The following is a 25,606-nucleotide window of genomic DNA, read 5'->3' on the forward strand; positions in this document are numbered from 1 at the left end:
CTTTCAAATTTTTAGATTTTATTTTCAATTTTTATGAACACAACAAAAAAATATTTTTTTTGTGGATTTTTGTCCGATGTCAGGAATGGCAGTTACGAGGAAAAAAACTCTTTGTAATTTATCGTGTTTTTTATTAAATTCATTAAAAAATACAATTAATTCACTTTGGCGGCGCTTGTAAAACCTTCCTCGAAAGCCTCATCAATCCCGAAACCGGATCCCTTCCAAAATACTTCACTTGTATTTCCTGCCCCACTTCCAAATCGAGCGCCGACGGATGCGCAACCTAAACACAAAAATCAATTAACGTAATTAAATAATAACACCCAACCTTTCGCTGATCCAGCTGCGAATTGTGAAGCAATGCTGGGGGCATCCCCGGATACAACGTAACCATAACTCCTATATCCCTCAATTCCACGATCGTGGCAGTGTAAATCCCCCCAAACTCCAAATCTGGCACTTTTTCCGCAGTCAGGAGTTTATTAATATACTCCTGAGCCTCGTCCATGGCGCTTTGATTCGGCGCGAAAATTTCAAAAGTCGTGTCATCGATTGCACTCACCTGTTAAGTAAACAGCTACCAACAAAAATAACAGAAAAAGAAACAAACCTGGACACCTGTTTCAGCCAAAAGTTTTTTTAAGTTAATGCCACCTACACCAACAAGTTTCGCCCTTTTGTGGGCCTCAACTTTCAACTTTTCGCTCACTGGCCAATTGTCTTTTTTCACAGTTCGGGGTTTATCGATGCATTCGTGCATGATTTGGAGAATTTTTTGTTTAGCTTCGGTTGCTTTCTGTATTGACTCCATTACGATTTTTAGGGGAAGTCCCGGGATTTTTATGTCGGCTTGCAGGGCTGTTATCCCTTTTTTCGTACCAGCGATTTTGAAGTCCATATCGCCCATATAATCTTCTATTCCCTTAAATGCGACATTAAATTGCCGGAATTGCTCAAACAACAAAATTAATTGGCTACACTGACGACAAAAATCATAAAACTTTAAAATTTATAAGTACTACGGATTACTATAGGTAAGGATACGAAATGACGTACAAATAAAACGTCCCCGTTTTCAATAGTTCCGTTAGCGTCGCACAGATGGTGCAGTTTCATTGCACTATTTCGTTTGAGTACGATTTGCTCTCGTTTCGTTTCCTAATCTATAGTCCTCCGTGGTTATTAACCTTAATTACTTAAAGTTAGTAATAAAACCAAGATGTTTTATTTGATTTTGAAAGAGTAATTAAACATCGGTAATTGCAAAACGATTACCAATAAATCAGTCAACAGGCGATAATCCGTGATATTTGCTTTCTCATCGTCATATCGCGTGATTAATCCAATTGCCACCCCTGCAGCGGGCGCAACAATTGGTACACCTGCGTCCATTAAAGCCAAAGTTCCCCCACAGACGCTGGCCATAGAACTTGAGCCTACAATTCAGCTTTCAAATGGAATAAACGCCAAGTGAAAATTTACCATTCGATTCTAAAACTTCCGATGTTAGTCTAATCGTAAATGGAAAATCGTCAGGGATTGAGGGAGTCAAGCCTTTTTCCGCTAAAGCCCCATGCCCTATTTCCCTCCGCCCTATTGGACCAATTCTCCCCGTTTCCTTTGTCGCAAACGGCGGAAATTCGTAGTGGAGAAAAAAATTCTTCTCCTTGACACCGCTACAAAATCAATTATTGAATAATTTTTTATCACGTGAATTGTAATGAACTCATGAATACAATGATTGCGTATTTGTTGAAATTTTGTTCCTGTTCGTGTTCATAGTTCCGATTGCGATTTTATTAATTAATAACTATAAACAACTGTAAAATTTAAATTTGTTTTCGTTTCCGTTGAGGAAATGCATCGAGCGCTAGCTAAAGCCCAAATGAATTAAAAAAATAAATTCCGTTTTACAATCAAGATGCTGGAATGCAGAGGAGCAGGAACACAATCTTGCGAATTAATTAAAGCCTGGGAATGAAATTTACGACTGTCATCACCAAGGGGTTCAAGGTGCAAGAAGTTATGCTTTTATTCAAGAAAACTAATGAACATCTAACGCAGTTTATCTTGTCTAGACTCCGAGCAAAGGGTTTGGAATAATATGAATCTGACATTCCGTATCTGAGCCGAATTTATCTCTTACATGGCTTTTATAATTTCATTTTTTATTAATGGGATAAAAATACGAATGAATGAGAAATTAATACGTACTGACGTGAAATGAGATACAAAAACACACGTCCAATATTAATTTCAGTTGATAAATTATTACGTAGCAATGAATAAAAAATTCTATAAATAACGTAACGATTCGAAATTTGTGATAATTGCCAAAATAAATTATATTTTAAATTTCGTATTCCCTTGGACAAAGCACGAAAAGCCTAAAGAACAATGTATTCAATATTAACAATTTAGGGAGAGGAGAGGAATAAATCAACAGTTTGACAACCAAATTTAGATCCCTAAAGATTTTCCTTTCCAAGTTTCGGATACAGAGCAAAATAAACGAGGTGGAGCGGCTGCTCCAAGCTTCAAAGAACAAAAAGGGTTGGTTAAAAGGACAAGCAACTGATTTATTTATACATGGAATAACTCCGCTTACGAATTTCCACACAACATCTTTCAAAATGTTCATAACACAAATTTTGCTCGCGATTTAGCTCGTTTTAGAAAAAAAAAAGACCACAAGTGTCAAAATTTTTCAATTGGAAATCTAATTTAAGCACGATTTAGAGTTAAAATCTCAGTTTTTTCCCAAGATTTATACCTTAAATTATCTCGTATTTGCCCTTTTTCCGCCATGAACGCAAATATTTCGCAAATTTCGTTAAAAACAGACCGAAAAATCATCCAATAATTCTAAAATAGACGTTTTTAGCATTTTTAGCGTGTTGTTGAAATAAAAACTAAGTTTTCTTTCGAAAAATGTAGCTAAAACTCGATGAAAAATCAACAAAAATCACGAAAAATGAAAGAAATCAATGTTACTTTTCCTGTTACACTAAATTTCGCTTATTTTTGAGCAAAATTTTGCCAAAAATAAATTTAAAAAATACAAAATTTTGTCAAAAAATAAGTTATTTCTACCTTTTTTAATAAACCGAGCTGAAAAATCACCTATTATTTGTTCAGGTGTTAAACCACCTTATAAACTATTTATTTTTAAAAGATAGAAAAAATTGAAGATAATATTCAAGAAAAAAAGTAAATACAAATTAAAAAAGTTTGTTGAAGTAATATAACATCAGGTCATTATTTAGTTATTTTTCGGTTGGAAAAAAATACGATTAAAATAAAAATTACTTAATTTACTTCCCAAATGGCAAAAGATGAGTTGGTCAGCTCCGAACAAATTTTCTAAACCAATAAGCGGTTAAAAAAAATTGTTATTTACAAAATAAATATTTTTGTGTCTTTTTCTTACCTTATCAACATTGCCATAGGATCCAACTTCATTGCACTATCATGTGAATCTAAAGTAACCGTACAAAACACCTGAGTCTGCCCCCTTTGAAACATTGCACTCCCATGCAGCGGTTTATACAAATTAACTTTACACTCAATGTTCCTCAACTGGTCATAATCACGTCCATCACACCTCTTACCCTCCTCAAAAACCAAATCACGAAAAATTTGCTTCACAATTTTATTATACGTTTCACTAAACACACTCATGTCCAGATCGGAAAAATTAGATTTGATCTTCTCTGTTACATCACTCCGAACGTCCGTTAACGCATTATCCCTGCCTAATTTATCAAGTGAATAATCAGTCAATATTTTCCTGACCCTCATTTCGGACAGCGAACGCAAAGCTTCGTAAACTTCGTGACTAGCTTCTAGTGGGTACTCAATATTGCGTTTCGTTTTCCCGTACGATTTTTGCAATTTTTCGATACTGGCAACAATTTGTTGCACTTCTTTGGTCCCCAGTTTAACTGCCTTGAGCAAATCTTGTTGCAAAATGTTATTAGCGTTGCCTTCAAGCATCACAACTAGGTTTTTACGCGTAGCTGACAGAACCAAATTCAAAATAGACGATTGTAGTTCCTTCCGTGTCGGATTAATTATCACTTCGTTGTCGATCATTCCGAGTCTGACAGCCCCCACGGGGCCGTTCCACGGAATATCGCTGAGTGCCAACGCAGCGCTTGCCGCATTAATCGACACCACATCGGGGTTATTCACCCCGTCGACAGCCAACATGTTACACACAACCTGGGTCTCGTAGGCGAAACGTTCGGGGAAAAGCGGCCTCAAACTGCGGTCAATTAGTCGCGAGGTGAGAATCTCCTTCTCAGAGGGGCCCAACTCGCGTCGGAAAAAATTGGTAGGGATGCGACCTGCTGCTGCCGATTTCTGGCGGTAGTCCACCACCAGGGGCAAAAAATTGCTGGGGGAGGGTTTGGTTTTGGAAACGGCGGTTACCATGACCGAGGTGTCGCCCAATGTGGCTACGGCACAGCCGTCCGCAAGACGGGCATATTGCCCTGTGGATATTTTCAAAGAGCGGCTGGAAATTGTAAGTTTTGTTCTGGAAGTGTTTTTTTTTTTTGGTTTTTTACCCGTTGGTGAAGTTGACGTCTACGTGTGGGGGGTTCAGGTCGTCGCTGTAACATCGTAGGTTGTTTCGGAGGAATTGTTTTAGTTTGGAAAGGCGTATTTTTGGAGTTTTACGGGTTGAGAGTAACATTGTAACTTATTATAACCTCAAATTTGATAGCTCGTGTCATGTGGGCAGGGTTACCAATGGGTTACTTGCATGTTCTTAAGTACGATTTTTCAGCCAATTTATTCTTAAAGTTATATAAAAATCGATTTTAGGAACATCGAAAGGCAAATTGATTCATTTTCCTTGATTTACGATCGTCCTAGCTATTTTTTTGCGGACAAATCCATAGAATAAGAGAGAGACAAATCTGTTGAAAATCTGGGAACTTTTCGTTTTTAAGTGAGGGAGCTTTGAGCGTTTTTCGGCACCAAATCGTTTTAAATTCAACTTCAGTACTCTTATTTAAAATTTGCGCTTTGTTCCTTATTTTTCAAATCGCTGCATATATATATACATATATAGCGATATAATTTTTCCATTATTTTTATCTCTATACTATTGAGAATTTAATGCTCCATCTGCCTTTTTTTTTGTTTGCCTTGTGCAACTTACCATGTTTTAAAAAAGACAAGTGTTCGAAAAGTAGTTCCAATAATTTTTATTTAAAAATAACCCATACAATGTCGACTGTAACAAGATATAAATTATTTCCAATTTGCGGGCAGCAATAGTGACTTAACCAATTCTATTCATCACACTGGTATAAGTTCTAGGTTACAACATACAAAAGTAACAAATAAAATGACAAAGTAAGTTGATAGGAAATGGGTATTATTGTACAGTTTGATATAAGTATAAAATAATTACATGACGAAGCCGAAGTTCCTGTGCTGAGCATTATTGCACATTCCGTAACAGGGATAGATAAACTCTAATAAAAAACCTGCAGTTTAAAAAATAGGATGTAAATAAATAATACTGGTCTACCAAGTAAAATGCAATTGGACTAAATTTGGCTATCCCCGATGGTTAAAACTTAACAAAATTTAGCCGTATGTACAAACCACTGCAATAACTGCAATAACATTTCACTTAGCTCAGTCATCACTGCGTCTTCAGTTCTTTTCCAATACTATATGACACAATCTTGTTCCACTCAATTTTTGTGCGTGTTACTGGCAACAAACGTCTCAGTGCCTTGAACGTGGTGTCAGACATTGTCTGGTAGTTGTCCGAAATTGCAGTTTGGTATAGATTTTCGGCGTCTTCAATCAGTTGCACAATTTCTTTGGCTGTTTGCACTTCGTTTGACACCGGAACCGTTTCGCGGATTTCCTTTGAACTGACAAGTTGGACATTGCCTTCCTCGTAATAGTGCACTTGCACCTTGAGGATACCTCGAATTTCTGCAGTTGGATTGTTAAGGGTCACAGACCATTGGGATCGCCATCTACCGTTCCAGAAATTTTTTGGCTGGAATTGGTGGTCTTCAATACAGGCAGTCAAGGTTATGCTACTGCCAGGTTGGCTACGACCTACTACAGTGCAAACGCCGTCCTGAAAATGCAAAAAATACACCTAACAAAACGTAAAAATTCAAATTTGAAAAGTTAATGATATGAGAAAAAATAAAACAAATATAGTTTGTGCAATTAGAATTATTTCCTATTTAAAAAACTGCAACTTATTTTTGACAATTTTGAACAGAAATTACCTTGTAGTGGTTCTTGGTGTAGTGCATGAACTCGTTATCTAGGGCAGCCCTCCAGGGCTCCGCTTGCGGGTCTGGCGTGTAGGGCTGATAGTCGGAGGCCTCTTTCCTCAAATGGTCGTACTTGAAACTCTGCTTACTCCTTGGATCGAAAAACCTGTTATTTCCTAAGTCGTTGTATTCTGTGATTAGCACCAAATGTTCGGCATTTTCGATTTTCACCGGAGTGAGTTGATCCTTGTTATACTGGGCAAACGCCCCACTGGCACCTTCCTTGAGCAGATCGTCGTTATTCAAGAGCTTCCGCACATCGTTAAACACTTCGTTAAATTCCCCTGGAGGCGAATGAAGAATAAAATCGGACGCTATTCGCACTTTTTCTTGATCAGTTATGATCTCATCACCGTCAGACGCCATTTTTAGGTTGGGTTGATTAATCGAGAGCCGGCTGCCAGCACGTCACCACCACTGCGCCCTCTATCACACTAGCCCAGTGGAGTAACAAACACAAATACCGCATTTCACACCAACAATGCACCTGGTCCGATGCAAAATTCGACCCAACACGGTTGCCAACAATCCCCAAAAGTACAAAGACCCCAAATTTCAAACACAAGAGTTCATTGGCTTACTTTCGTTTTTTCTACCAAATGGCTTTAACTCTGTACCATTTTCCGCCAAGTGCGCCCTCAAGAGCGGCCCTCCTGAGTGCCAAAGCCGTTGGTGTGAAAGTCGACGTCCAAATTGTCGATTTGTTCGCAAAAGAACAACTCAAACCCGACTTTGTCAAGGTACTAGGTTATAATTTTCTGCCACAGTTTAACAAATTCTACAGGTTAACCCACAACACACCGTTCCCACGTTAGTAGATGGGGACTTCACAGTGTGGGACAGCCATGCCATTGGGCCTTATCTCGCAAAAACCCACGGAAAAGACGACACACTTTACCCCACAGACCCCAAAGAGAAAGCATTAGTTGACCAACGGCTGTACTTCGACTGTGGCACTTTGTACCCAAGAATTCGCCAAATTTGTGTATGTTATTCACCCAAAAAGAAATTTTAGTTTTCTCTAGCTAAGTTACTCTAATGTGGCGCCACCTATTAGTTTTTCACTGTTACCATAGCAACTAGTCACGTAACGATAGTAACTGTTGCTCGTCTAAACCAAAAAATTTTTTAATTTTCTAGTTCCCAGTGTTGTTTTTGGGTGAAGATGAGATCCTGGATGAGCACAAAACCGCCCTTGATGAAGCTCTGGGATTCCTCGATATTTTTCTCGAAGGAAATAGTTTTGTTGCAGGCGATAAGCTTACAGTGGCCGATTGTTCGTTAGTAGCTTCAGTTTCCAGCATTGTTGTAAGTTTTCTTGAACTTTTTTTTGGAATTTGTTAATTATTTTTTAAGGCTGTTGGTTGGGACATTACACCATATTCAAATGTGGCTTCATGGCTTGCTCGATGTGCCTTAACTATCCCTGATTATGGCGAGGCAAACCAGGCAGGAGCCGAGCAATTTGGCAAAGCGGTCCGAAGCAAATTAGCACCAGGACAAATATAATTTTTCTATAAATAAAATGACTTATTTTTTAAAACTTTTTTCTTTTATTTATTTAGAAAAAAATAACTAAAAGTCAAGAAATGACTAGTTTCTAATTGGGAAAAATCCCAAATTAGTTGGCAACTGTGATCAGTCGTTGCCAACTTAATTTCCCTCACAGGCCACCTTGATCACGCTATTTTAATTCTTGCTAGTCCTCGCAGCTTCCAATAATTCATACAACTGATAGATCTGATCATCCTTAAATTTCTCGAGGTCACTCTTACTCAAATTAGCACCAAGAGAGCTTCCTGTTTGGGGCCCTCTCAAACCTAGCTGTTCAGCAAGTGTTATAGCATAGTTCTAAAATTAGAACCTAAAAAATTGCTCCCGATCTCGCTAGTTTTTACCGTCCACTCTTTCATAAAAACTTCAGCCTCCTGAACGTTGCACTTTTTGTGCCTTTTGAACTCTTCTCTGACGTAATTTGTTCCTAAAACTTTTAACTCGTTCGGAAGTCCACAATGCAGTTTTAGAATAGTTTTATACAAAATTCTCACTCTTTGCAAATGCGAATTTGCCATTAGATACGAATTTTTCAAAAATTAAAAAAACCTAACCATAACTCGAAATTGACAGTTTTGACCACAGGTTTTGACATTGACATTTGACGTAAATATAACCTCAAACCTAGCAGCGACCAAACGATATTAATTCGATTTGAAGCAAAATAATGTACTGTTAACGCCCGCATTGTGTTAAAAACCAGTTTTTGTGAATGATGAACGACGGGCAAAAACCGTTTGCTTGCACGATTGCGGGTTGTGAAATGACATTTGCGAATGAAGACCACTTGAACTGGCACCACAAAAAACACGACATGGTTTTAAACTTGGGTTTGGCCAACAAAAACGCAGAAGCTGACCAAACTCCAACTCCAACACGATTTATCCGGAATTGTGAGGAGGTGGGTCTGTTCCAAGACTTGCAAAATGTGAATCCGTTTGATGAGACGTTCAAAAAAGCGATAGAGTCCGCAAAAGCGGGAACTTTACATATACCTGAAGCTGCCTCCAATGATGATACTCTTCACACTCCTCACATTCTTCTCAATGTTGAAAGTTCAAGCGTGAAATATTCGGATAATCAGTCGATTCAGTTTAATGATATTTGTATAAGTCGGGTGGAATCGGTCCCTGAAAGCCCCAGTTCGAGTGAGAATGATCTAACCATCACTATCGAGAAGTTGAGTCCGAAGAAAGAACAAGACAAGCAAATTAACTTGAAAGATAAATTAAAAGAGACGATAAAAAATAAAGGAAAGTCTTCATTAATTATCACTCCAGTGCCGTTAGAAAAGCTTCAAGTTACTAAAGAAAGTGAAAAACGGCCACCAACTCCTGAAAAAACTACAAGTGTTAAAAGACGGAGACGGAAAACGTCCAGTAAGGACACAGACGATGAGAGAGAGAAGGTGCGAGAGATGAACCGAGCGGCACAAATCCGCTGCCGAAAACGCAAACAAATCCAACGCAAGAAAATGGAAGAAGAGATGAAAACGCTCAAAAGTGACAATGCGAAACTATATGGGGAAAATCAAGACTACAAGCATAAAATTTACGCCTTGAAGGAACTCCTCGTAAAACACAAAAAGGAAAATGCTTCTGAAGACACCGCTTTCGGTAATTAATCCCATTTTTAGGTGACTTGAACATGTTGTTGTTTTTTTTAGTTAAAAAGATCGAAGAAATTCTCAACTCTAAACCGCCCCCACGAAAAGAGAAGCCGCCTGAAGATGCGCAGAAAACACCTAAAAAAATCCCCATAAAGCCGGTGCCTCTGGCTCAGGATACTGCACTAATTGTGCAAAAGCCGGTGTATTTGCAGTTGGTGGGGCCTTTGGCACCTTTGGCATTGTCTCTGATGCCAGATAAATAGGTTGTTTTAGATTTATGTTAGTTGTAATACCTACTACTATTAACTACTTAAATGAATTATGTGTTTTTTAGTTAAGTCTTACGCTGGTATAACAATTGTGATATAATTATGATGCAAGAAGTAAAGTCTACTTTTTTAAAAACATTTTGTAAAAAATAAATATTAAATAAATAATGGTGTTTTATTTAAACCTGCGGAATTTTAACTTTGGCCACGAAATGGTAGAGCTGCCTTTTTTGTTTATCTCATGAGCGGGTGCTTTTTTTCAGAATTTTTCCTAATTAAAATTCTAATTAATTGGCGAGAAGGCAGTCTTCAGCCGCGAAACGCGTCAATTGCTCGCCTAATTTACCTACATTCCTGCCAACTTAATTTTTTGAATCCCATCAACAATGCGCATTTTAAAAGGTTCTAAGAACCCAAATTTAGAAAAAACCCTGTGTAGGCGTGCGACAGCACTCTTAATTATACAGAATTAAACACCCGATCTTGACCGAAACCCAATCTCGTGAACTGTCGTCCACCAATCCTCGTCCGCTTTTCCTTTCGTTTCAACGAACCTGAAGAATGGTGATTTTGACTTGAGTCAGTCCTCAGCCAGCAAGTTCGAAAGTAAAGTCGGGGCAAGTCTCCGACAACCTCTAGGGGGCGTATTCAAGACATGCACCACAATAACTATGTAAAAAACAAGTCGCGTTTTCCCCGCCGGTCTTAGAAGTGATATTGTTCGATTTTCCGAGTGAAGTGAATCATGAACAGGTGAAAATAAATAATAAGTGTTGTGGAGACTGATCTTAGGTTATTTATTTAACGCCACTCTCTGTGATATTTTGCCGACTCTCCGTCCGTTTATTCGACGATGAATAAGGTGAGAAACGGTGACTTCAACGAGACGTTACGACACGAACGCATGTTCTCTCGTTGAGCAATTAATTAATTTCGACTTGTGTAATGTTTGATGAATTTGGAGTTTCCAGACTGCATTTCTAAAATAAAAATCGCTCGTAGGTGAGGCAAGGTCAGAACTTTTATTTGCGACCTTGCCAGCCACGCAAAAAATCGGTAAAACAGTTAAAATACTTAATTGCTGGTTTAACATTTAACAATAGTACAGTAGTTAGAAGATGGCATAAAAAAAATAATTACGAAGCTATTTCTAGTAGTACCTATACAATGTGATGGTCTATAATACTCTATATAGAGTTTTTACAGCTTGATTTATGGTGACCACTTTCTATTTCTTTCAGAAAACAATGAGAGCGAACCGTCCGATACATGTTGGCCTAACACCGTCTCACCTTCAACTCGTCTGTGTCCTTCTGGTGAGTTGGTGTAATTTTAGGTTGGCATCCTTGCCGGCTTATACCTGATATCATCTTTTTTATCATAAAGAAAACTTGTTTAATGCATACAGAATGTTACAGGAATTACGTCATTTTTTTAGTCTGTTATTTCTCAAGGCTGGTTTTTGAATTGGAAATCGAGTCGAAGAAACGGCGCCACTGAGCTAATAATAACCGTTTATCATTAAATATAATTGAAGGCTCTTGTTTTATTAAAAAAAAAATCTGTAGCTACTTCTCTTCAAAAACATTTATTTATAACACTGTAGGCGCCTCAAATTTAAAGGTTATCTGATTACAAAACGAGTTAGATCAAAGATTATGTAGAAATAGGTAAAGGCAACTTGCTATTGCATGACAAGTTACAACCTACCTACATTAAAAGATTGGTTTGCAGAATGGTAACAATAAATAAAATCTGTCAAGATTTTATTAAGTAAAGGACCCACTTTTTTGTTTAATAATTTAAAAAATGCGATTTCTGTCTTAATACATTTTTTGAATAGGCATTTTTAAGTGTTTTTTAATAAAAAAAAATAAGTGCAACCAATAAATAGTTTCGCCAAAATTTTAAACCAGCTGTACAATAAATTTTTATCTTACCTACCTATAAATATTCACAGAAGTTATTTAATAATTGACTGAAAGTAGTTATTTCAAGAAATTATTATGCTTCATTTCGTACAGAATTTATAAAAGGATGTTCAATCGGTTTTTTTTAAACATCTTGAATACCTACAGAGTCAATCTGTTAAAAGTATTTTTCACTATATCTATGTACTACTTTTTTGGAACAAAAATTGAATAAAGGTTTTATAAAAAAAATATTGTTCGTAATTTCGAATACAGAATTTTTTCGTGTCGTAATTACGTAAATGTAACATTAAGAAAATTGTATAACAATATTAGAAGGGCAACCAACAATGTGTTGCTTTCTGAAAGCGGAACTTTATCACCTGCTCAATTCCGCCTTATTTCACATGAATCGAATATTTATTCTTGTCAAAAGAATTTCTGTCTTCTTGCAATTACTGAAAGTGGTTTTAACGGGTGTATTTTAATCATTCTAATTGCCGTATTTAGCAAGTACTGATTGCAAAAACATGAAAATCCAATTGAAATTTACACGAACGTCTTAGTGGCCATAAATTTTCCCTTGAAAATTAATTCTTTAGTAATTTTCATCGTTAATTGCAGTTTAATAACCCACATAATATCTCTTCATCATAATAACATTTCTTATTAAAACATCTATCACGCAATCATAATCAAGCACTAAAAAGAAGAAAGTACTCGTAAGTGAACGCGACTCTGTCATACTCTTAATCAACTGTCTCTTACTTTCATAACAACCAATTAATTTATGCAAACAAATTAGATTGATTTTCTTTTGCAGGTCTTCTCGCATTTCACTGTCAATGCTGCCAATATACCCGTCACAACGAGTAAGTACTTGTAGAAAAGAAAAATGCAATCGTGATGCGACCATAAATTAAACCTATATTCAGTTATCTCTCCAACGACTCGACCGAGTCTAAGGTTAGATGGAAGATGATTATTATAATGCCAAACATGGCCTCGAGTTGCGCCTTGACGTTAACTACCATCATCTTTTTACCAACAAACTATTTCGCTGTTTTGTTGACCTCAAGATTTACATTACTTACGTACCAGTCCAATTTTTCAAACATAATAATAGCTTGTAACCAACACAAGAGCGAATCGAATCTTGTGTATAGAGTTTCGTAAGTTGCAATTTTAAACCTTTTAGAAATGTCTTATTTATGCATGGAAACCGAAAGTAAAATTGGGGTCACGAGATATTAATTATTTGATCTGGAGACTGTATTGGACATCTTGTGCAAAGCGTTGTTTTCACTTTTTATTTACGACCACGACGAGACTTTTCTCGGCACAAAGTGAAATTTTCCCCTTACTTCGCTTTGATTAAGACTGAAAAATCCACTTTGCACCACCGGAAACTCTTCCAATTAAAAAATATAACGGACCCTGTCATTGAAATTCGCTCATTTTTTCATCATTAGGAAACGGAACTTCATTAAAAAGCAGTTATTCAAATAATTGACTATTGTTTTGAGGAATTTTTTAATGATTCGGTTGGAGGCTAATTTTAGTAATTTTTAAATCTTTACAAACATTCAATTTTACTGCTCTACTGAAAATAACATGATGATTGATTAAATGCTTCTCAATCGTTGATTTTACTTAAAAACATAACTGTAACTTTAATGATATAATTCACAGAGACCCGATTTTAAAAAGTCGAAAATTTTATTTGTGTCAAAAAAGATTGTAGTTCTTATCAAAAACAAATCAATCCATAATTTGTCCACGTCTTTTGAACCCAAGTGTAATAGAAAACTTGAAATTTTCTTCAAAAACGGCGAAATTCCAAATGGTTTGGCCGACATTTACAAAATAATCAAGCAACAACTTTTTGCTCAGTTTTAATCGCCTTGTGATTGGTCTGTTTTACAGTTGGGAGTGCAATCTCCCACCTCATATCCAATGACAAACGCTTCAATCGTCTTGCAATTTTTTGTGCACCAGTTAAACAAGTACGAGGTGATTTTTATGTTTTTATTGGTCAATTACTCATTTCTGGGACAAATGAAACACCAATGAATTTAGAACCGGTCTTTCTCAAAGAACGCGATTTCGCCTAAGATCGGAATAAAATGGTCGCTTCTACTTTTTTGAATTAATTTGTTTTTCTTTACGAAAACACAATTTAAATTTAACCCGGAACGTAGGAATCGTAGGAATTTTGCGATTACTATTTAAAACAAGAAAATAATTTAATACCTACAAATATTAATGTTCACATTTCTGAAATTTGTCGATATTTATTTTAATATTAAATACATAAGTTGAAACATATACACCGTTCACGATTGTTTTAAATTCGGACTATCTATGAAAATCTGACATTTTATTTGGCAGTACTGTGAGTTGTCATAAGAAATTTATTTTGGGTTATAACTGATGACAACCAAGGACTGTTGTCAGTTTGCTTCGTTTTTTGAATTAATAATTGAATACGTTTTTTATTGTTATTCTACTCATTATCATTAGTTAAAAAAGTCGAGTCTGTCTTTCTTGCATCCTTCAAAGCATCTTTTGATACACACTTTGTTATCAACAGAAATTATTTTCGACATTTTAAATTAATAAGCAGTAGAACTGAAAACAGCCAATTTTTGACAAAACAACGTCATAAAGACAGTACCTGACAGGACCTGAGGCCAACCTAACAAAACTATATCTACGACTGCTGAGAATTTAAAACAATCGTGAACGGATAATACTTCACTGTTGAAAATGCCAAATAACAAAAAAATAAAAATCCCCACATAGGAACTCTAATTTGCTCCAAAACTCTAAAAATTATTAAATAATGTAACTATAGTTACATATTAATAGCAATTTTTTGTAGTTTCTTCCTTTTAATATTCTCTATAAAAATGTGATGTTATTTCTTCTGACGATCTTCTTTCTGACTATTTCCCGTTGTTTCATCTCTCAATATGTCTTTAAGTTTATAAAGAAAAATAAAAAAATTATACGGTATAGCAGACAACTGAAAAAAAAATCTTCACATTCGTGCAAATTTTCTTTAAAGGACGATTCTTTGCAAATAGTGTTTTCGAAAGCAAAGCTATCTAAAGAGAAAACCGTAGTTTGTCTTCTTTATTGTGTCGGAATCAACAGGAAAACTTTTCCTGCTGAATGAATCTCCGAAACAATGAGAGGAAATCGAATTGTACGCACACTACAACCAACGAACTAAAGACCTCTCCCGAATAATAATTATATCTTCATGTCCAGTTATAGAGTCGTTGTTCTTGCAGACGCACCGGAAGTGGCATCGGATGTACGTGTGGAATGCAACAGCGACGAAATCGTAGTCAATATCAACACAAAATCGGGCCGATTCAACGGCATGATCTATCCTAGAGGTTTGTCGAAGAACAGTTCTTGCATGGGAGAGTGGGTCCAGCGGCCCTCCCCCATCAAGTACAACCTGCCTTTGAGAGGGTGCAACACCATGAGCACGGAATTGGTAAGAAATTGGGAAAAAAATAGCTGGTAATGTGCACCGATGCACTCGTGCTCAACTTGACATATAAAACCGCGAGCATTCGTTATATTGTCACGATTGAAGGTCGGATTAGTATGGAAATTGCCGATAGATAACGGAGGATTCGATGACGCGTGCCCATAAAGTCCCTATCCGGGAAATAATTGAAGCGTTTTATTAAACGTAACGGGAACTCCCCATGAGAAAACGACAAATTGACCGTTTCTGTACACAAAACAGTACAGTTAAGTATACGTGATTAAGCTATAATTTCAACACTTTCCTTTATTGTCTTTACATTTTTACGCAACGATTGTTTTAATGAGCTGGCGTGCTCACATAACGGCCGTCGATTTTTCAAGTGTTGACACGAATCTAACAGGAGAGCCTCCCGAGGCCAGCGATTAGAAAATTAAAAGTGTGAACTTTGACTTTAACTTCAAATCGAGTAAATTGCGGAATTTAAGTGGTTAATAATAATAATTCCGTAAGCAGAAGTTGAGAGTCGTTAGGAATTGCCTGTGAGCTGTCCAAAATACATAGTTTTTCAAGTCAAAACAACTTTTTCGACTATAATGTTACGAACAGTGGCGCGTTTTTAAAGAAATTTATTCAAAAATGAGCCAAAAAATTTTAAACTTAAAACTTTAAAATGCGGTTTCTATATTTTTCTATAACAGGTAAGAATTCTTACTTTCTTGTGACTAAATAATAATAATAATTTTACAGCCACTAAATTAGGCCGAAATCAATTGTAATTTTTTTTTCGTATGGTTAAGTTTTTTCGCTAAAACTGGCTGAAAAATCACAAAATTTGCTTGAATTTTATGTTGTTTTGGTTAATTTACTTCGTTTTTCGAGCCAAAATTGAAAGTGTTCCTATTGTCCGAATGAACTGAAATTTTGCACATTTACGTAACCTAGAATTTTATATCCTATACAACTTAATTGGCACCGTCAACAGGATTCGTAAACGCACAAATTACACATTTTGCCAGTTTCAGCAAATAGAAAAAAAGTTGATACAAGAAATTCCAAATTGATTGAAAACTCGATCGGACTCGGTCAAGTGCTCCATCAATTATTGTCAACGTGCTAAAAAACTAATTCATCGGTTCCGCACCTCAACGAGATGGAACTTCTTACTGAACCGTTGCTGGAAACGACATGAATTAATAAAAAAATCAAAAACTTCGCAGTAGGTGTTCACACGTAACATGATGTACCAAATGTTATTGCGTGGACTTATATGTCTCGTAGTAAAGAGGCCAGAACCTTGAAGTTTTATGGTAACAGCTGCTACATTACAATCAATCGCACTTAATCATAATAAACAACATATGGTTCTTTCTTATATAATTGGGAAAAAGTTAAACCGCAGAGAAAGTTATGCAAATTATCACACAAACGCAAACAGAAATTTGATTGGAACAAGGCGAAAAATCGCGAGAAGACGAACCGGTCTCGGCTTTTAAAGGTTACCACCGCCAAAATTATATCACAAGTGAAAGTGTCTAAAAAACGAGTTAAGGGATAACAATGCTACTTGACTTGGTTATCTTGGTAAAGGTGTGGTCACGTCCTTAGTTGGAATGGAGTCATGTGGGACTAAATAATACGTCACAAAGTCCGGGTTAGTCTGGCATTTAATTAAGAGGTGCCAACTCAAACCGTGAAGTTGGGGCTCAATAGCGGTTATTAAAGGACAATTATGATTACGTCACAATTATACAGTCACTAAATCCATTTGTAATAGAGCAGTACTTTCTAATTTTGCAAATGCACACAAAACGTGAAAATTTTGACAAAATCGTGGGTTTTCTTGACCTTTGCAAAGCCCACGACGACCTTCACAAAAACACAAATTCGTTTTTTAATTGTGGGTTGGACACGTAGGAGCACTGCTTCTTAATTTTTTCCAGTTTTAAGTCCCGTTTGGTTTCTGCTGTGATCATTAGTCACTTTCTCTAGGGACAGTAATAAATGAGAGGCTTTTTTGGCAGTGCGTTCACCTGCCCATAATGACAATATTTAATTAATAACAGTACTGGAAAGATGATTGCATGGGTTAAGTTACCTTGAGGTTGTTTGTTGCATGACATCATTCAGTCTTTTTGTGATCATTATATCATCTTATTTTAATTGCAGGATGATGGTGGTATTGAATATTTTAATACCATCGTTGTGCAACCCCATCTCAAGCTGGTCACCAACCAAGGGAGAGGTTTCCATATCCGGTGTCGCTACAACACCAGGAATAACACCATCACGAATGATTCCCTCAAGGTTGAGTAAGTATTTTTCATGAAGCGTGGAATCACTGGAATCTCGTTTCGAGTAGTAAATGTACAACCATTTTTCTGCAAAGAATTTCCTCATCCTTTTCGCATAAATTTTCGCATCTCTCATTTTTATAAGTTAAAGAATTTGCATCATCATAGACTACGAACATGAAGTAACTCTTTTAATAATTTCGTTTCTTAAGTATAATTGCAACATTTAAAAACCTTTAACGTTTCACTTAGTTCATTAGGAAATTTTTTATTTTTGGTTTACTGCTTTACCTTTCGTAATAAAACGCCTAGTATCATGTGAATTACGAAAATTGCGTCTTCGATAATTTATTTATAACGTTGACTCGTTTTTCAAATAAATTGTGTTATGTGTGCTTATCTTCATTTTTGACTAATTCTGTACGATTAGATTACGATTAAAAGCCAAAAATCGAGGTATTTTGTCGAAATAATTAAATACTTAGTTCGTTTTGTTTCCAAAAAACGCTTTTTTTTACTTTACAAGAACTTTTTACAACAAACAATAAATTTTGGTCAAAAGTAATGTTATTTCTAGACTTTGAGAATTTAAGCACGTTTTAAAGCTAAAATCTTGACTGTTTTTTTCCGAAATTTCACTCTAATAGATCAATTAAATCCAAAATTATGTTATCTATATCTATTTCGCAAAATTTCATTAAAAACAGTAGTATTTTAGCCTTCTTCGAGTCTTGTTGAGGTAAAAACTATGTTTCTTTTTAAAAAAATTACCCCAAAACTCGATGAAGAATCACCGAAGGATTAAAATACGTTTTTAGACCAAAAATCAAGTTTTTCTTTCTGGTTTTGTTAAACTATTTACAATTTTTGCGTTAAAACATTTCTGGAAACCAATTTTAACAAAACCCAATAATTATTAATTATTATAACAATTAATTATAAATTATTCAATTAAGCATTGATTGAATAATTCAGAAAAGCAGCTGTGAGTCTGACCAACTGAGTTTCTACCCATTTTATGCCTATATAAGGACGGTAAAGTAAGCAGTACTTTCAGCAAATATTATTACAAAATAGTTTATTCTGTCTGTCAACAACCTGTGAAAATATTGTTTATTTTTACAAGTCAATGAAAAATCTGACAAAATGAAACACACAGCCTTGATGATTGCTCGGAAATCAGTTCAATGTTCATGATTTGCATAATGTTGTCTCTAATTAAAATAATTGTATAAACAGTTTTCGATTGATGATTTGAAGTTCACATACTTAGTTTAATACCGGATGAGCTGAAATTGCTGCAAAGTGAGACGATGTTTAATAAATGATATTTTATGCGAATTCTTGGCTTAATTGTAACAACGGTGGGTAATAAATTCAGTGATAAAAAACAAAACAGATAGTGTGGATATGGAAATACGCGGACTCGATTTTATGACCTTTACGCCCATGCTGTATGCAAAATCTCCGACCGGAGATAAGAGTTTGAATGTTTGTAGCTGCAGCCAACCAATACATATTATGATAATTTATGACAGTTTTCCTTTACTTTCAACTGCCACTTCCTTTGTTCCCTGTTTTTTTTTTCACACGTTTTAACATTATTACAATCTCAAGAAAGTCCGTAAAGAAAACTGATTTTTCTTTCAGTTTGATGGCTGCAGATCCAATCACAGCACTGGCCCCCATGCCGGGCTGCAGCATGAAAATCTTTTCAGGAGACCCTTCGTACAAGGAAGTTGCCGAGAACGTGAAAATCGGTGACCCTTTAACACTTGTCATTACTTTGGACGAGCAAGACACGTACGGAATACGTGTTACGGATTGTTTGGTCAGAGATGGGCTAGGCTGGGGCGAACAGAAACTGATTAATGACGAAGGCTGTCCTTTGGATGCTGAAATTATGGGCAAGTTTCAGTATTCGGAGGACAAGACGAAAGCTTCGGTGCAGTTTCAGGCGCACAAGTTCCCATATACCGCCTCGGTTTACTACCAATGCAACGTCAAGTTGTGTCTGAAGGCTGATGGAGGGTGCGATATTTCCGTAAGTAGCCTTGACTTATTTATTTTGCAATAAAAAGGAACAGGACAAGTGTGTTTTTTAATAGAAAGTGTCTTTTTTGTACAAAAAAACAATTTTACTGAATAAAAAGTGAGAGGATACTCGTAAATAACCAATTACCAATTAATTAAAAATGCAGACTTTTCAAGTTGCTCCACAACTTTTCTCTTTGTGTTTGTCTCTTAAAAGAAGCAAAACCTAGATTAAAGAGTTAATTTGATGTTATGCTCTACGACTTGCTCAAAGTCTTAGAATTTCTGAAAAAACGAGTTGAAATTTTATTTTAGAATAAATAAATAATTATGTATCATCAAGACTTAATATTCAACACTAAATCCTACAAATTCGTAGACATGGAGGCTGTCACTAAACCTGTTAAGGATAAAACCAATAAAGCCAGACGAGAAATTATTTTAGTCGTGTAGGAAGATATTAACTATAAAAGCAACCAAATGTGTTTATTTGCATTATTATAATCTTACGAAACATGAGCATATTGAATTTTAATTTTCTCTCAAAAAACGAAAGTTCTACTATTTACGAAATCCACTTAGAGGAAACCAAAATTGGCAGTTATTGCATAAATTGATTTTATGATTAGTATTTTCGATAGATAAACCACAACAGTTACGTCCATCTGTAAATGATATTCGTGACCTGCCGAAAGAATACGTTGATTTCCTTTTAATTGCTTTTCACAGCTGGGAATTCTCTCAGCACATGATCACAAAATCCGAATTGAAAAAAACACCAAATCAAAAGATTTTAGATCCGTTACCGTTAGCTCTCTTGACTGAGGTTAGCCAAGTTCGCTTTGAGAAGAACCATCAGGTTCAGGTTGTAGGTGTATGGCCGCTGCACCCAAGGTTAAATGGGAGGGCGTCAGGGTCCATTGCATCCACAGCGTGTCCTCAAATGACACTTGGGCCACATCGTGTTAAAATTGGCGTTTTTGCAAATAACGGTTAATTTTCAGTGGACAGATTTGTAATAAATTGAAAACTGTTAAAAACAACAAGTGAGTTATTTAATCATTTCCTACTGTTTAATTCCCTATTTCTTACAAACTTCTGATATACTCTCTAAGTTATGTTTAACTAAATTATTCTCTTCCGTGGAAATTAATTATCAATTTAATAATATTTATATTTTTGCTGGTGTTAAGATACGACGAACGCGTTAATTGTCGTGGCTTAGTAATCGCCAACTAATAGACTAATGAATTTGCTTATTTCCGTTGATAGATACATTTGAATTATCTTGCACAAATTTTCAGATTTTATCTTCAGTTTTTATGAACAGTATCAGTGGAAGTGTTTATCAAATAAACACATTTAGAGCCAGATTTATAAAATCTAAAATACGAGCAGGAAAAAAAATAGAAAAAAATTTTAATTAATTAAAAATTATTCAACAGTTGTAGTACGTCAGTTGTTAACAGTATACTATGTTATCGCCTACAAGGCAATGTATGTAAATTTTAGAATTCAACGAATTACTTCAATTAACTGTTGATCCACTCCCATTTTAAATCCACAACTAAAAAAATTCCTGAATTTAGATTTTTGTGTTTTTTTTCAGCCACCAAGTTGCGGAGGGAACAGGTTGCGCAGACAAGCAGCGGACCCCACCGAAGGGACTCCTGCCACTATCGAAGTATACAGCGGCCTTTATGTCAATGAGGCTAACGACCTCGCCAAAGCCGGCTTGGAGGAGGATTCCGTCTTTAGCGAGAAGGTGAGTTACCTACCACATCTTCTTCGAACGAACATCGCCTCAGGAGGCATTGCCAATTTTGGTTGCAATCAAAAAATAAACAACGGTCTGTCGCCTTTTTCGTACAATGAAACAACAACAATAGCGAACCGATCGCTGTTGCAGTCACTAAACAACGGTGGTTTTTTGCTTCTTCCGACCGTGAGTCATTTTAATTTAATGACCTTCGGTGAGATTTAACGAGGAAAAAAGTCGCGCAATTTCGGCCGAATCGGTCAATGAGATCAAACGGTTTATTCATTATTTTCCTCCGAAATCATGTGTTCAACTTCCTGGACAATCATTTGACGGAAACGAAAGATAAATCTCATCTCCTGTGTTAATAAGAAATAATGAAAAGTGAATGTCATGCGTATCTCCACTTGAAAAACTACTCATTGTTTGAACTTTCACTGTGACTATTGAAAGGCAAAATTTGAATTTTTGCAGACACCTGAGGACAGCATCTGCATCTCGCAACGCAGCTTCGCTATCGGAATTTGTATAGCGGGTCTGATTTTGATGCTTTGCGTCATCGCTGCAATCCTCTGCCTTTTGGCGAGAAGACGCTCGAAGAAGACTTCCTCAAACCCTGGCAGTTCGATCTACAGCGGTCCTTACACCAACACTGCCTATAGTCATAGTAGTTAAAGTCAGCGATAACTAACTGCCATCACTCTATCGAACGAAAATTAGCTTAGGTGTGCCATTCAAAGGCTCAGTGCTCATATAGTTTTAAACGTCCGTCTTTTTTCGAATGGTGTTCAAGATGAAATCTTCAACTGCCATTATTACTTATTATTACTTGCCTCAGTCTGTTTCTCTAGTAATTTACCTCAAGTTCCGATAGGTTAAGATAATAGTCATGATAACAGGGGACGGTGGAGGGATTATTTATACAATGTTCAATCGGGGGGAAACACCCGATTTGAACTCAATCTCAATAATTTATACAAACCAAGCCGTTGCTTGTTTGTATTTTCCGATCTTGAATCACAGCAGCATTACCATGTTATTTTTTGTACATAAATTTGTAATGCTGCCCTGGTTCTTGATCTCCTTTAGCTTAACTTAGAAAAAAGCGAACAATTATTAACTGAAAGGTGCTTTAATCTACATTTATCTCAATTTAACAGGAAATAAATATAAAAGTAATAAACTGTTGTCTTTTATTTACACGACTAGTGTTTCGTCTCTCGTTTAAAGTAGTCCCTTTCAATCCTTTGGATTAAATTTATAAGAATTGGATAATTTCTGACGATGTTTGCAATGTGGCTGTTTGGCAAGGGAGTCGTCAAAATGGTAAAAAGGTGACCAAACACTAAAGCATCAAGCTCTGTTGGTCTAAAATCCCACCCTTTAAAACACAATTATTATCCCAATAAAGAAAATTTTCCTTCACCTAGTTACTCGCTTCTTATTTAAGTGATAAGACCCATAATTCAATTTGGAAACTTTTCACATGCACTCAAGTGCAAGGATAAAACAAGCAAAAAAATATCGCCAAAATAAATCTCAATTTTATTTCCAAGTGATTTAAGTCTTTTTACATTATTAAGCTATATCGGTTTAAACCACATTCAGCAAAGTATCAATGGAAATAACAATAGGCCTTTTATTTTCAATGCGATCAACCAAGTGAAGGAAAACTTCCTTCATTAAAGGTGTGCATACTTGTCACCAAAGAAAAAATCTTTGTCCTCAAGCCTGTCAGTGAGAGCCTGACAACAATTCTCCACCTCTTGGAACACCTCCGACATTGTTTTTTGATACCACCCCAAAACCTTCAATTTTTTTATGACTTGTGCCCTCTTAACCCTATTTTGAATATGGTTTAAAGGCCATGGATAAATGGACCCATATCGCACACTAGTGACTTCATTATAAGTCTCTTTGTCACACCAACAAATGTACAACTATGCGAACGTTATTTTGAAACGTAAAATAATAAAATAATACTCACTTCTGCAACTTCCATAACGTTGTGGACCAAACTCATGTAGGCCCTCATGTCAGATTTCATTTCGGGGTCAAGTTTATCAGTTAGGGTGATTCCCTTATTGTTAACAAACTGTACGATCGGTTCGAGTTCAGATACGACAAAGGCCCCAGCTTTGATGAAGGGGACTTTGCCTGAGGGGGACATGGCTTCGGCATTTGCTCGTGGCTCCACTTGAAACTCCAAATTGCACATTTTGAGGAAAGCTTGCACTGCCAAACAGTTGGCATTGTCGGGCAATAGAATTTGCTCGATTTCGTAGGGTTGGAAGAGTTTGACGTCTTTGGGCCAAGGCTCCTGGGCTAAAGTTTGAGGTTATGTCACAATTATGTAACAAACATAGTGAGTTACCCCCTAATTCTATTTGGATACGATCGACTAAAACCATACTAACTAATCTACGTTTATACTTGAAATAAACCTTTTTTGTTAACTAAATAAACGCACATAAACACGAAAAACTGACAGTTATTACAATTAACTCTGCCAACCGAATGGCGCTGAAGTTACCACAAATTTGAACTTACAGGATATGTGCAAGTTTTCCAAAACTGCAGCTAATGCAATTTCCTTAAATCATGCGAATTGTTTTACGTCCCGAAATTACGTTTCTACAAACCCTTTTATTTTGGCTCTCGATGTCTTCGTCAATTTCGTCTGAATCAACATTGACTGGTGAAGTGTTGTGCGAACTTTGGGAGTCCAAATCATTTAGAAAATCAGACACGGATAATGTGTCCAAATCAGTGATATTAACGTTATTATCCTCAATTTGATCCAAAGGCAACATTTCGCCTTCAGTGTCCGAAGTTTGACGGCACACATCTTCTTCAATATCTAAAACAACGTCTATGGGGGCGTTACCACTAACTCACACTATTGGGTTAATACTTTGAATATCGTCGCCACAATTATCACCAAACATTATTTTTTTGGAAAATGCTTGACATTACCGCCAAAATTTAAATAAATGTCAAACAATCGACGTGCGTTCTCGGTTGCATAAACCGCTCTTTTCCAAATCCAAAATGTCTAAGAGAGGTGAGTGCTCGAATAATCTCCAAAAAACCGCAAAAATCACCAATAATCCCTCACTTTTGTATCCTTAAACTTTATTTGTTGCAATCCCTGTGAAAATCGGCATGAATTAGTGTAGATATTTTCGGGGATGGTCCTTAAAATTGCGCTATTTCGTTTTTAGGTTATGTTTGCGGTAACATGTTTTCGTTGATTTTCAGGACGTGGTGGTTCCGCGGGAGCCAAATTCAGGATTTCCCTGGGTTTGCCCGTCGGTGCAGTCATCAATTGTGCTGACAACACAGGTGGGTTTTGGTTTTTTCGTTTGCAGTTTTACAAAATTAGATTTTAGGAGCAAAAAACTTGTATGTAATCGCTGTGCAAGGTATCGGCGGTCGGTTGAACCGTCTTCCGGCTGCTGGTTCCGGCGATATGATCGTAGCGACTGTGAAAAAGGGCAAACCGGAACTTCGTAAGAAAGTCATGCCTGCGGTTGTGATCAGGCAACGGAAGCCCTTCAGAAGGAAGGATGGGGTGTTTATATACTTTGAAGACAATGCGGGGGTCATTGTGAACAATAAAGGAGAAATGAAGGGGTCGGCTATCACAGGACCTGTGGCGAAGGAATGTGCAGACTTGTGGCCCAGGATCGCCTCAAATGCGAGCAGTATCGCCTGATTGTATGTTTCCTTTATTATAAAAAGTGTAAAAAAATAAAGAACGGTCTTTACCACACCGACTTTCAGTAACCTTAAATAACTAAAGCGATAATAGCAAATTATGTTAATTACGGCTAAGTTGAACATTGATTTTTACCAAACGTAGTGAGGCAAATAATTCAGCTAAACCAAATAAACTCACTTTTACTCTGAAAATGATTGCAATCAAAATTTGTGAAGCAGTAAAAGTAACAATGCTTAAGTACAAAAGTGAAACTTAATAGTAAAATTAAAAATTAGTATAACTAACTAAACTAAAAAAAAAACGATTAGGTTCTAAAATTAGATGTGGGCCAGTTTACTGCTTTGTCAGGCATTGAAACAGCAGTTATGAAAACGGCAAATTCATCAACAATGCAAAGTTCAGTGACTTGTAATCGTCATAAAATATCCATTTCCAATATTGATCTGATCTTAAAACAATTTTTGAGCCTCCTATTCCTGATTGAAATCAATTAAAAACGCTGATGAAATCGTATTGACGAATCAGTAAGCAGTTTTGTCCATATTTGCACATCCCCTCTTTGTCGAATCGCTTCACTCCAATCGAAACTTTCTGCCACTTATCAGCTGAGTTCATAGGTCGT

At 36.3% G+C, this 25,606-nt stretch overlaps 8 protein-coding genes across 11 annotated transcripts; 4 read left to right on the top strand and 4 right to left on the bottom strand.

Moving 5' to 3' along the window:
- Positions 1-110: 110 nt before the first annotated feature.
- On the bottom strand, positions 111-4,879 carry PNPase (Polynucleotide phosphorylase). Of its 2 annotated transcripts, none has more exons than XM_969062.4 (7): positions 4,575-4,879; positions 3,434-4,522; positions 1,486-1,679; positions 1,279-1,439; positions 614-925; positions 332-565; positions 111-286 (listed from the first exon to the last, which is right to left on the bottom strand). In XM_969062.4, the coding sequence occupies exons 1-7, from the start codon at positions 4,700-4,702 to the stop codon at positions 161-163; spliced, it is 2,244 nt and encodes a 747-aa protein (XP_974155.1). In that variant the 5' UTR covers positions 4,703-4,879; the 3' UTR covers positions 111-160. The 2 variants fall into 2 exon arrangements, with proteins under 2 accessions (XP_974155.1, XP_008195195.1); XM_008196973.3 differs by having other exon boundaries at positions 3,434-4,499; positions 4,575-4,715.
- Positions 4,880-5,195: 316 nt separating this feature from the next.
- Positions 5,196-6,760, bottom strand: cpa (capping protein alpha). Its single transcript, XM_969086.5, has 2 exons — positions 6,276-6,760; positions 5,196-6,118 (listed from the first exon to the last, which is right to left on the bottom strand). The coding sequence occupies exons 1-2, from the start codon at positions 6,687-6,689 to the stop codon at positions 5,666-5,668; spliced, it is 867 nt and encodes a 288-aa protein (XP_974179.1). The 5' UTR covers positions 6,690-6,760; the 3' UTR covers positions 5,196-5,665.
- A 58-nt stretch (positions 6,761-6,818) lies between these two features.
- LOC663048 (glutathione S-transferase 1) lies at positions 6,819-7,866 on the top strand. Its single transcript, XM_969111.4, has 4 exons — positions 6,819-7,063; positions 7,108-7,308; positions 7,464-7,631; positions 7,680-7,866. The coding sequence occupies exons 1-4, from the start codon at positions 6,923-6,925 to the stop codon at positions 7,830-7,832; spliced, it is 663 nt and encodes a 220-aa protein (XP_974204.1). The 5' UTR covers positions 6,819-6,922; the 3' UTR covers positions 7,833-7,866.
- Positions 7,680-8,395, bottom strand: Sdhaf3 (Succinate dehydrogenase assembly factor 3). Its single transcript, XM_008196974.3, has 2 exons — positions 8,222-8,395; positions 7,680-8,174 (listed from the first exon to the last, which is right to left on the bottom strand). The coding sequence occupies exons 1-2, from the start codon at positions 8,393-8,395 to the stop codon at positions 8,013-8,015; spliced, it is 336 nt and encodes a 111-aa protein (XP_008195196.1). The 3' UTR covers positions 7,680-8,012.
- Positions 8,396-8,589: 194 nt separating this feature from the next.
- Atf-2 (Activating transcription factor-2) lies at positions 8,590-9,923 on the top strand. Its single transcript, XM_064355684.1, has 2 exons — positions 8,590-9,493; positions 9,544-9,923. The coding sequence occupies exons 1-2, from the start codon at positions 8,590-8,592 to the stop codon at positions 9,747-9,749; spliced, it is 1,110 nt and encodes a 369-aa protein (XP_064211754.1). The 3' UTR covers positions 9,750-9,923.
- A 396-nt stretch (positions 9,924-10,319) lies between these two features.
- Positions 10,320-22,443, top strand: pio (piopio). The gene is made up of 8 exons (XM_969189.4): positions 10,320-10,617; positions 10,997-11,071; positions 12,489-12,537; positions 14,965-15,176; positions 17,343-17,485; positions 19,118-19,511; positions 21,111-21,266; positions 21,735-22,443. Exons 1-8 carry the CDS (start codon positions 10,609-10,611, stop codon positions 21,933-21,935), a joined length of 1,239 nt encoding a protein of 412 aa, XP_974282.1. The 5' UTR covers positions 10,320-10,608; the 3' UTR covers positions 21,936-22,443.
- Positions 22,374-24,291, bottom strand: LOC103313541 (metaxin-2). 3 transcript variants are annotated; one of them, XM_015981216.2, is made up of 6 exons: positions 24,175-24,291; positions 23,903-24,132; positions 23,811-23,853; positions 23,248-23,585; positions 22,959-23,200; positions 22,374-22,628 (listed from the first exon to the last, which is right to left on the bottom strand). In XM_015981216.2, exons 1-6 carry the CDS (start codon positions 24,206-24,208, stop codon positions 22,466-22,468), a joined length of 1,050 nt encoding a protein of 349 aa, XP_015836702.1. In that variant the 5' UTR covers positions 24,209-24,291; the 3' UTR covers positions 22,374-22,465. The 3 variants fall into 3 exon arrangements, with proteins under 3 accessions (XP_015836702.1, XP_008195251.2, XP_015836703.1); XM_008197029.2 differs by having other exon boundaries at positions 23,903-24,120; positions 24,175-24,223; XM_015981217.2 differs by having other exon boundaries at positions 22,462-22,641.
- RpL23 (Ribosomal protein L23) lies at positions 24,184-25,033 on the top strand. Its single transcript, XM_969267.5, has 3 exons — positions 24,184-24,324; positions 24,522-24,605; positions 24,653-25,033. Exons 1-3 carry the CDS (start codon positions 24,312-24,314, stop codon positions 24,976-24,978), a joined length of 423 nt encoding a protein of 140 aa, XP_974360.1. The 5' UTR covers positions 24,184-24,311; the 3' UTR covers positions 24,979-25,033.
- The last annotated feature ends 573 nt before the right edge of the window (positions 25,034-25,606 follow it).

Source organism: Tribolium castaneum, chromosome 3 (genome assembly GCF_031307605.1).
Source record: "Tribolium castaneum strain GA2 chromosome 3, icTriCast1.1, whole genome shotgun sequence".
NCBI lineage: Eukaryota > Metazoa > Arthropoda > Insecta > Coleoptera > Tenebrionidae > Tribolium > Tribolium castaneum.

Bases quoted from the DNA above. Each gene is read 5' to 3' on its own strand.
- LOC103313541 (XM_015981216.2), bottom strand. From the start codon at position 24,208: ATGTTTGGTGATAATTGTGGCGACGATATTCAAA. The intron at 24,133-24,174 runs GTATTAACCCAA...ACGCCCCCATAG, and splicing joins TTGTGGCGACGATATTCAAA to ACGTTGTTTTAGATATTGAA. The intron at 23,854-23,902 runs GTTTGTAGAAAC...GCATGATTTAAG, and splicing joins TCGAGAGCCAAAATAAAAGG to GAAATTGCATTAGCTGCAGT.
- PNPase (XM_969062.4), bottom strand. From the start codon at position 4,702: ATGTTACTCTCAACCCGTAAAACTCCAAAAATACGCCTTTCCAAACTA. The intron at 1,680-3,433 runs GTAAGAAAAAGA...TTGATTTTGTAG, and splicing joins CCTATGGCAATGTTGATAAG to CGGTGTCAAGGAGAAGAATT. The intron at 1,440-1,485 runs GTAAATTTTCAC...GCTGAATTGTAG, and splicing joins GGAAGTTTTAGAATCGAATG to GCTCAAGTTCTATGGCCAGC.
- cpa (XM_969086.5), bottom strand. From the start codon at position 6,689: ATGGCGTCTGACGGTGATGAGATCATAACTGATCAAGAAAAAGTGCGA. The intron at 6,119-6,275 runs GTAATTTCTGTT...TTGCATTTTCAG, and splicing joins ACACCAAGAACCACTACAAG to GACGGCGTTTGCACTGTAGT.
- Sdhaf3 (XM_008196974.3), bottom strand. From the start codon at position 8,395: ATGGCAAATTCGCATTTGCAAAGAGTGAGAATTTTGTATAAAACTATT. The intron at 8,175-8,221 runs GTAAAAACTAGC...TTCTAATTTTAG, and splicing joins TTTTTATGAAAGAGTGGACG to AACTATGCTATAACACTTGC.
- RpL23 (XM_969267.5), top strand. The intron at 24,606-24,652 runs GTGGGTTTTGGT...ATTAGATTTTAG, and splicing joins CAATTGTGCTGACAACACAG to GAGCAAAAAACTTGTATGTA.
- LOC663048 (XM_969111.4), top strand. From the start codon at position 6,923: ATGGCTTTAACTCTGTACCATTTTCCGCCAAGTGCGCCCTCAAGAGCG. The intron at 7,064-7,107 runs GTACTAGGTTAT...CAAATTCTACAG, and splicing joins TCAAACCCGACTTTGTCAAG to GTTAACCCACAACACACCGT. The intron at 7,309-7,463 runs GTATGTTATTCA...TTAATTTTCTAG, and splicing joins CAAGAATTCGCCAAATTTGT to TTCCCAGTGTTGTTTTTGGG.
- Atf-2 (XM_064355684.1), top strand. From the start codon at position 8,590: ATGATGAACGACGGGCAAAAACCGTTTGCTTGCACGATTGCGGGTTGT. The intron at 9,494-9,543 runs GTAATTAATCCC...TGTTTTTTTTAG, and splicing joins TTCTGAAGACACCGCTTTCG to TTAAAAAGATCGAAGAAATT.
- pio (XM_969189.4), top strand. The intron at 11,072-12,488 runs GTGAGTTGGTGT...TTTCTTTTGCAG, and splicing joins AACTCGTCTGTGTCCTTCTG to GTCTTCTCGCATTTCACTGT. The intron at 12,538-14,964 runs GTAAGTACTTGT...TTGTTCTTGCAG, and splicing joins CAATATACCCGTCACAACGA to ACGCACCGGAAGTGGCATCG.